The 10,382-nt window shown below is 35.8% G+C and overlaps 1 protein-coding gene across 1 annotated transcript in view; it reads left to right on the top strand.

The window, feature by feature from the left end:
- PLXDC2 (plexin domain containing 2) overlaps positions 1–10,382 on the top strand; it is a 459,765-nt gene that overhangs the window by 373,745 nt on the left and 75,638 nt on the right. Inside the window, exons 11-13 of the mRNA XM_035021516.1 lie at positions 188–248; positions 6,569–6,719; positions 8,374–8,412. Coding sequence (XP_034877407.1) covers positions 188–248; positions 6,569–6,719; positions 8,374–8,412 — 251 coding nt within the window. The remainder of the gene's footprint in view (positions 1–187; positions 249–6,568; positions 6,720–8,373; positions 8,413–10,382) is intronic.

Raw genomic sequence — 10,382 nt, 5'->3', positions numbered from 1 at the left:
TACTCACCACACTGTAAATATTTCACTGCTGCCCCAATTAACAGTTCTATAAAAGAAAGTTTATGTTGTGCTAAACTGAAAATTTGAGAATTAACTACTTACCAGTCTTTTTATTTTCATTTCTCCCCACCCCCAACTCTGCACCCCATTACTTTCTTTTCTGAACTGCAATGTGTCCTCTCTGAAGATGTTCCAGTGGATTTGATCGCCATCGGCAGGACTGGGTGGACAGTGGATGCCCTGAAGAGGTACATGTGCTTTCTCATGACAAGACTCCTGGGACCAAGCTGTCATATAGAGTCACGACATCTTAATGAAAATGGCATCTAATTTAACAAAAATCTCCAGCAATTATCGAGCCCTTAGTATGTGCCACACAATGGGCTTAACTCTTTACTTGTATTATAGTCTCATAGCCTTCCTTGGACTTCAGAGCTGTTATTGCCCCCCTATTACCAAGAGGAGAAGAGGGAGAGGCGAGGGGAGATGGTGGGGAGTGGGGAAGTGAGGGTAGCAGAGTTAGGTGTGTGGCTAGGAAATAGAACCAGAAGTCGAATTTTACAAGCAAAAGGCAAACACTTTTTGCTTTTCTAAGATCTCAGAAGCCATTGTTCATCTTTTTTGCTCAAGTAACAAAACCAACGGTATGGAGGAAAAGACTAATTGCAGCAAACTGATGTAAAATCAGTTAGAAACGGGATAACATGGAAACAGTAACCCCAAGACAAACATGATGGAGCAATGATGCAATGAAGTGATTTAAGCAGGTGTATGCAGTTGCAGGACAATTTTATCCTGTTTAAAATTTTCTAGTGAATTGCATTTACACTGTCATTTCAGGTTCCATAAAGATATTTTATTAGGTTCACACAGAAGAGTATTTGCTTTTTTCTGCCTGTGTTAAGTTTTAGGGTATGAATTTTGAATGAAAACTATTAACAATTATGCAAGTTTTCTCATTCAGGAAAAGCAAATCATGTCAAAGTGCTCTCTTTAAAACTACTGGGAGACCAATGGTTATTAGAACCTTTTTAAAAATTAAGTTTTTATTTATGATGTCCTATAAATATCTTGAGAAAAACATCTTTGAGAGTATACTTGAATTTTAAGTGCAGAATTGCCAGTGCAGCTTTAATCAACTTTTTGACATTTGGGGGATTATAGTGATATACACTAATAGTGATATACGCTGATCTATTTCACTTCACTTACAGAATAACATCGTTCAAAATTAAAACATATTGCTGGAGCCATGGTTGTGTTTTCAGATTGATGTTTCTTTCATGTAATCACATTTACTTCAATGAAAATGTTGAAATTGAATAGCTATAGTTGTGTAAAGATCAAGAGTGTAATTCAGTCATCTTAATTTTCTTACCCACCATGAACCAAAGAAAATAGAGAAGAAGCCATCATATTTTAAACCCTCCTAAATTTATTTGTGGAGAGTTTATCATGTTCTGTGGAATGTGCCAACCACTGAAATTACAAAAATGTAAAAAAAAAAAAAAAATTACCCCCTATTCCCAAGGAGCTCAGAGTCAAGTATCTTCAATATTCAGTGTTTCCTTTTAATTATGTAATTAAATTATCAATATTAGTGACTTTGTGGTGAGCAATTCTATCCTTCTATTAAAATAAAGTCACCAACTCCTGTACATCCTCTGTGCCTAAAACTAGAGTTAAATTTTCTTTCTGATCCTGTGAGATGAATTTACTCCATAAGTGCAAATCCTAATATAGACACCCTCTATGTATTATTCTAAGCACGGATAATGTAAAAATGGAGTAATTGTGTCCAGCAGGTAGCTAGACCACTGAACAAAGGACTGCATTTAGAGAAGGACATGAGCAGAGAGTAACGATAAGGATGTTGTCTTGTTAAGTAGCATACGGGAAGGTTTGCTTGAGGAGGAGATATTTGAGATGATGACTGAAGGGCAACTGGAGCTGAGAAGAGAAGTGGTAAGAACTGAGATTGGTGAGGTGAACAGAGCCCCAAACGTGACAAGTTGAAGGAGTTTGGGCTTCATCCTAAAGACAAGGGAAGAATGGAGTTTCCTCGAAAAATTAAAAATCGAACTACCATATGATCCAGCAGTTCCACTTCTGGGTATTTAGCCAAAGAAAATGAAACACTCACTCAAAAAGATAACAGCACCTCCATGTTCATTGCAGCATTATTCACAATAGCCAAGATATGGAAATAACCTAAGTGTCCATTGATGGGTGAATGGATAAAGAAAATGTGGTGTATATATATGAATGTACACACACACACACACACACACACAGTGGAACATTATTTAGCCATAAAAAGAAGGAAATCTTGCCATTTGTCACAATATGGATGAATCTTGAGGGCATTATGCTGCATAAAATAAGTCAGACAGAAAAGACAAAAACTGTATGATCTCACTTATATGTGGAATCTAAGCAAAACAACAACCAAAACCAAAACCAAAATTCATGGATAGAGAACAGATGGGTGGTTAGGGTGGGTGAGATTGCAGAAGGAGCTCAAAAGGGACAAATTTCCAGTTATAAAATAAATAAGTCCTGAGGATGTAACATACAGCATGGTGACTGTAGTTAATAATACTGTGTTGCATATTTGAAAATTGCTGAGAGTAAATCTTAAAAATTCTCATCACAACAACAAAAAAAAACTTTTTGCAATTATGTATGGTGACAGATGTAAAGTAGACTTATTGTGGAGATCATTTTGCAATGTATAAAAAATATCAAATCATTATGTCATACACCTGAAACTAATATACTGCTATGTGTATATATTATACCTTAATTAAAAAAAAAATAAAGGCAAGGGAAAGGCTTTTAATCAGGGCCTTTTGGAAGAATCACCTTGGCTATGGGTGAATAATAGGTTATGAGGCAAGAAGCCAAGAAGTTGACTATAGTTAAAACCCAGGTCAATGATGCTGATGATCTGGCCTGCATCAGTGGGTAGGGTAATGGTGACCACAGAGGGGGTAGGGGAAGGATCAGTAGATAGGCTGCTGAATGGAAATGAGGACTGTGAAAGTCCTCTTTTATATCATCTATCTTCTTATTTCTCTGTGTTTCATCCTGGGGAGTTTCTTCAGATCAATTTGCCAGTTTATTAATTCTGTCTTTACCTCATTTAATCCACGATTTAACATATCCATTGAAGTAGTAATTTCAAAAAGTGTACTTTTCATTTCTAAAATTTAAATTTTACACTTTATTAAATAATCTGCCAAGACATTTTTGTAGTCTGGGTTACTAGTTCATTTTTAAATTTTACCTTTCATTTCTTTAAATATTTCGTATATAACTTTTTTGTGTATCTTACATTGGATGGTCACAATATCTAAAGATTTTGGTAGTTTAAATATGTTGTTCATTGTTTTTGCTGACTTTGTCAGTGTTCTTTTTCTTTTTGTGTTTCTTTTTGTGTCCTTTAATTAGAATTGCGTTTTTATTTGATCCTATTCCATGGGAATCCCAAGGACCTAAGTAGATGGTACTTTCCACCAAAGAATTTGATGATGAGAAACTGAGAATTTTAGGGGATACCATATGTCCCTATTTCATATGGAGAGGAGAGGTTTAGGTTTATCTCCCCATCTACTGCTGGCACAAGGCTTGATGTCCTTGAAGAAATATTGATTTTTAACATTCCTTGCCCTCTGGGCAAATCCTGGGTTTTTACCTGGTTTAATGTATATGACTCCTACTCCACAGCACACAGCTTTTGCTTTGTTTTGTTTTGGGGGAGAGACAATAGAAAGGTGCCGTTGGAGATTTTCTTTGCTTCCTGCAAATTCTAGTAATGCTTTAAAATTCATATTTTGGGTGCCTGGGTGGCTCAGTTGGTTAAGCAACTGCCTTCGGCTCAGGTCATGATCCCAGAGTCCCAGGATCGAGTTCCACATGGGGCTCCCTGCTCGGCGGGGAGTCTGCTTCTCCCTCTGACCCTACCCCCCTCTTGTGCTCTCTCTCTCTCTCTTAAATAAATAAATAAAATCTTTAAAAAAAATTAAAATTCATATTTTATCCAGAATCTACTTGTTTTGCCGAAGGAGGCACATTTAGAGTCTTTAATCTGCCTTTACTGCTATAAGCTAAACAAGTCCAGGATGTTAGGTTCAACATTAAGCTGTTTGCTAAAACTGGTCTTTGACAATAGAAACTCAGGAGGAGAATAATATGTGAGGAGTTCCATTTGAGACTTACTGCGTTTGAGATGTCTGTGACACCCACATGCATAAGTTAAGTCAATAGATGGATATTTGGGTCAGAAATCCATGAGAGAGATGTGTATTGTTGCTATCGATTTATGTAAATCGACATGAAGATGTGAATTGAAATCATGGCTATGGTGGAAATTGCTAGTGAGAATGCATATAGCAAAAAGATTAGTCAAGAAAGATCTATAAGAACTACCAACACATAACAGGAAATAAAGGAGTTGTAGAAAGCTATCAGAAAATTGGTGAGAGAGTGTGTCACAGAACCCAAAACTAGAAAGTGGACAGCTCTGCCCCATGCTGTGAGTTATGGAGAATATAGATGATTTTGTGCATAAGAAGATATTAGAACCACCAGCATAAGAAATTTCAATTAACTTGTAATGGATAACAACAAGAATTCCATAGGTGGGGAAAGTGGGAGTCTGTGAAGACCAAGGCAGACCAATCTCTGACTGAATGGAAGTATGACTGAATGGAAGGAAAAGTAGGGGAATGTCAGGATGCATTGTGGAAAAGAAGGAGGACTGAGTGTTTAAAATAAGACTGGACATGATTGAGTGTGTTTAAGTGCTAATGGGAACAAGGCAGTGGAAAACCTGAGATTGAAAACATTTTGAAGAAAAGGGATGTATTAAATGAGCAAGTTTACGATACCTGAAAAAGTGGGTTGAGTTGGGCCAGAGTAGAGGTTGAGAGAATAGCTATAAATACTGGGGCCCATCCATGATTACAGAAATAAAGAGGGATAAGTCCATACAGAATCAAGCAAGAATGCTGATTTGTAAAGAAATGTAGAGAATTCTTGCTGATGACTCTTATCAAGGAAATAAAAGGTGAGCCCATGGGGTAAGATTGGGAGAGGCATTTTGGGATTATAGTTTTCAGTAGAGTGGAGAGGTTTGAAACTGATATAGAGGATGGTGGGAGAGGAGTGTTGCCAAGCAGCACGGAAGGCCTGCTGAGGCCACAGGAGGTAAATGTATGGAGCTCCCAGTCGGGGGCTGTGTGATTGTTCTCCAGCTTCTCCTAGCTTTGTTACAGGGCAGGGAAAAGACGGGCTTTTTTACTTCATTTGGTATTGGGGATTTCCTGAAAAGGTGGAAAAACAAACAAAACAGGGCAAGATATTTGAAGGAATTGGAAAGAAAGGTTGAAGTGATGGGGGAAAGGGGGATTGAAGGGAGAAAAATATTGTACTTGGGCTTTCTGCGTTGTCAAAGGAGAAACAGAATCTGACTGAAAAGATACATGGAAAGACTGAAAAGAGGACAACTATGATCTCAGAACAAAGGTATCTCCAACTGCCTGTGAGGTCCAGGCTGCGGGGGTGATAACTGTTGTGGAGTCAGCAAGGAGATCATTAGGCCATTGGGCTGAGAAAATGTGGGAACCTTTGTTCCCCTAGGATATTGGGAGTTGAAGTGGGGAAGAAACCTGTATCATATCCCCTTAGTGAAAAAGGAAGCCATCTGAGGAGCTCTTGCTGAACTAGTAATAAGTGCGTTGTACTTCATTTATGACAAGAGAAGTTTCAGAAAGGAATTTATTTAATAATAATACTTTTCAAAAGCAGGAGTACCGCCCAGGTACAGACTAGCTATCCCTTACTTAAGACCTACCAGAGGGATGGAGTCCTTTGAAGAACAAAGAGGTGGGGATAAACACCAGCTTCTAAACCATAAAAGTTTGGGTGTTGGAGATTGTTGCTGGTGAAGGTCATAGGATTTATTTTTGTGGACTATAAATAAAAAACAAAATATGCATCTTTTCCTGGTCTCTTCAGTCTAGCTCTGCTAGGGAGAGATAGGCTAAGTGATTACAGGAGGGTCATTCAATCTTTTGCTTGGGTGGCTTTCAATATTTCATAAAAGAAAAAAAAATTTTAAATATTCTCTCAACCTGTGGTGGATTATTTTTGAAATAATAAAGTCATATGGAGCATTTAGCATAATCGGTTTGAAATGCATTCTTTCTCCACATACCTAACCATGTTTTAAATCTTATCTTTTTGCACACGTTTTTCTTCTTGTATGAACTTCTCCCTCTTGACATCATGTCTCTTATAAATAAATCGATATAAAATTTAGGGCAAGATAAAGAGTAATATGAAAGGTTAACTGCAGAAATGATGAAATCCAAATATCTAAAGGTGGAAATGCTTTGCTACATCCAATTTTTTCTCATCTATTTTGTATACTTTGTAAATTCTTATAACCCACAAATAATGTCCTATACAAAAATAACAGATTCTTCTTCTTTGATGTGATTTTTTTAAATGCATGTACAATCAATCGCTGTTAAATTGTTTACCCATTTGTTTCTCTTATTAGTCCAAAGAGAAGATGTGTGAGAACACGGAGCCAATGGAAAGTTCTTCTCAAACCACCACAACTGTACAAGCAACAACCACAAAATTCAGGGTCTTAACAACCACCAGAAGAGCAGTGACATCCCAGCTGCCCACCAGCCTGCCCACAGAAGGTACTCTAGATATTCTTGCTTTTTCTCTGAAAGAAGGGAAAGTCACTGTGTTGACATGAACTGGAGTAGCTCTGTAGAGGGAAAGTTATCCTTTGACAAACTGGATTTCTAAAGGATTTCTAAAGGGGAAAAGACAAAATTATTATGGAATAAAAATATGTGTTGGGATTCTTTTAATGTACAGTGTCTTTTATTAAGATTTAGCTTTTACTAATGATTCTGGCTATTTGTCCTCCCTAAAACAGAAATATAGACTTTCTTTTATATTGCTAAATTTTGTTGTAACTGAATTCAACATTTCAGTCACGGAAGAGAAAGGCAAAATGCATATAGAGAAAATAGATAATTCTACTTATATGCAGTTCTTATATTTATCTAAATACAGACAATAAGATATGTTGGTCTATAATCTATAGAGGGCCACTGTGTGTCACAGAAATTGTCTTGGAAACCATTTCCTCTGCCAGGGAAGACAAAAGTACTAGAGAATATTGATTCATGGGCACAACTCATTGGGGGAAGAACGTATATCAGCCAAAATATAACCATATATTCTGAATGGTACCACTAGGGACAAATGTGAGATTAGTTGGCCAAGAGTGAGCTTTGGGGGGAAAAAATGGTCATACTTATTTATGGTCATCAACCTTGCTTTCATTTGAACAATAAATTAAACTTGAAACTTTTGCTTTTAATTGAAATTTAATTGGACATTAAAAATTAACTTGAGGGGCGCCTGGGTGGCTCAGTTGGTTGAGCGTCCAACTCTTGATTTCAGCTCAGGTCATGATCTCAGGGTCATGGGATCAAGCCCCAAGTCAGGCTCCATGCTCATTGTGGAGTCTGCTGGAGATTCTCTTTCTCTCTCCCTCTGCCCCTCCCCCCTACTCATGCTCTCTCTCTAAAATAAATAAATATATCTTTTAGAAAAAGTTAACTGTAAAGTTATAAAATGAGATGAGGACAGCTGTTAAATACATTTTATCACTTTTAAAACCAATGTTGTATTTTAATCCATATTATTTTGTGTTGTTTTATAGCCTGTGGAATATTTCTGTAGTTTGAATCCTACCCAGTGAAAATATTACTTCAGTTTGAATCCTACTCTTTAGAATAAAATATAACCACTGAAATAAGAAAAAAAAAGGCATGTTCATTTGTTTATTTTATTCATTATGGGCAAGATCTTTTCATTTATGATTTTGGTCATATTTATTAGCAATGGCATTTAACTTTTGAAGTTAAATTCATAAATATTGACAGATCTTTACTTTTCCAATTAATTTAGAATTTCCTCATCTTGATTTTTTAAAATGAATAATGAAGGCCATCACTATAGAGTCTAATTGCAATAAGTCATTTTCAAAAATTAAAAATAAGTTCATTTTAAGTTAAAATTATAACAGTGTACTTTTCTCAAGATCTTAAGAATCTTATAATACTTTACTAAAGTTTTGATCTTGCAATCTTAGTAAACAATTTTAGTAGTACCTATGTAAACTAGCACTTTGCTCTCATTGCACTAGAAATTAACTGAGTAAGATTTTGAAATCTATTCATGTTATAATTAAGGCATTAGTAGACCATTACTGGTCATCAGATTTATGCACCATTAATTTTTTTTTGTTACAATAACTTTGAATTTCTCTTCCAGATGATACCAAGATAGCACTACATCTAAAAGATAATGGAGGTAGGAATTGATATTTTTCTTTTATAAATATCTTTAGATACTTATTCATTTCATTCATTTAAATATGAGAAAGAATATGTGGGCTTCTAATATAGAGTGAAGTTATATTTCAGTCTCTGTTAGTATTTAACGTGGGAAGAATTTATTGTTGGGCTTGAAAATCAAAATGGTTTCAATAGCAGAATGAAATTCTAATCCACATGTTTGCCTATGAAAACTACAGGACACCAATGAGCAATTATAAAGTGAAAATTTATCCACACATCTTTCTCTTCTTTTTTGCACTATTCTTTGGTTTAATTGTATATAGGGCATCTGCATGGTGCAGGTATTGGTTTCAAATGGGTTTCCCCCCCTAAGTTGACTACTCAACATTCTTTATAAATAAAATTAAGAACTAGATCAATATAGAAATATACTTTATAGGCCTTTTTATCTTTTATGTGAAGCAAGGGACAAAAATTAGACATACAAAAAGAACATTTAGGTAGTTACATACTTCACATTTTTCTAACACAATTTAGTGATATCTGTAATGGTCCTTGAAAATTTGAGGAAGAAAAGTTTTACTGAAGGAAGACTGTGAAAGATATTGCCTAAAATTTTAAAAATAATTCTTTTTCTATTAAACTATTTTAGCTCATATGTGCTTCGCTATCATAGTTTCCTGGATCTTGATAAAAGATTTTTTTTTATCAGTAACTATTTATTCAGCTCAAGAAGGGGAGGTGCTCCTCTTCTTAGCAGCCTCTTTTATGTAAACGTGGCACCCTGTGATACTGATCTACACAGAGTTTTACTTTTGCAGCCCCGGCTGATTTTGTAAGTAAGTCAAAATCCAATGTATACATTGTTAGGGATTTTTTTTCTTTTAGCAATTGAAGAGAATACTGTCTAATTTACTCAGTCTAGGTTAAGTAACAAATACTTTGTTTTCTTAGCTGACTGTATGATAAGACGTATGCATCTTTAAATTTCATATCAATCCATTTGAAAGATAAGCTGCTTAGCCTCTTCACATAATCATTATTATATCAATTACCCATTCTCTTGGGTTTGTACCATAGTGTTTTATTTCATTCATTCCTTACTTCTTATTGTATTAAAGCTGTGAATGGATAGCTTTACGGATGACCATTTGCAACATTATACAAGCTAGAAATAAGTTAAAATCTTAGCATTTATAGGTACTTTAACAATCCCCCAGTTTAGAATTTCTCAGAGCAGGATGCTACTTAGTTTCATGTGAACATAAGTCTTCAAGTTGGTCTTACCTTATTTTATTTATTTATTTATTTATTGGTTGATCTGCAAAGTTGTTTTTTTTTTTTTTTACTTTCCTGTTACTTTTTTTTTATTATGTTATGTTAATCACCATACATTACATTATTAGTTTTTGATGTAGTGTTCCATGATTCATTGCGTATAACACCCAGTGCTCCATTCAGTACGTGCCCTCTTTAATACCCATCACCAGGCCAACCCATCCCCCCACGCCCCTCCCCTCTAGAACCCTCAGTTTGTTTCTCAGAGTCCATAGTCTCTAATGGTTTATCTCCCCTTCTGATTTCCCCCCCTTCATTTCTCCCTTCCTACTACCTTTTTTTTTTTTTAACATACAATGTATTATTTGTTTCAGAGGTACAGGTCTCTGATTCAACAGTCTTATACAATTCACAGTGCTCACCATAGCACATACCCTCCCCAATGTCCCATCACCCAGCCATCCCCTCCCTCCCACCCTCCACCACTCCAGCAACCCTCAGTCTGTTTCCTGAGATTAAGAATTCCTCATATCAGTGAGGTCATATGATACATGTATTTCTCTGAATGACTTATTTCGCTCAGCATAACACCCTCGGGTTCTATCCACGTCATTGCAAATGGCAAGATTTCATTCCTTTTGATGGCTGCATAATAGTCCATTATATATATATACATCTTCTTTATCCATTCATCTGTTGATGGAC

The sequence above is a fragment of the Mirounga leonina genome, unplaced genomic scaffold (genome assembly GCF_011800145.1).
Source record: "Mirounga leonina isolate KUSES-001 unplaced genomic scaffold, KU_Mleo_1.0 Mir_175, whole genome shotgun sequence".
NCBI lineage: Eukaryota > Metazoa > Chordata > Mammalia > Carnivora > Phocidae > Mirounga > Mirounga leonina.
Note: the sequence above shows the minus strand (reverse complement) of the source record. Positions and strands in the feature narration are given on the sequence as shown.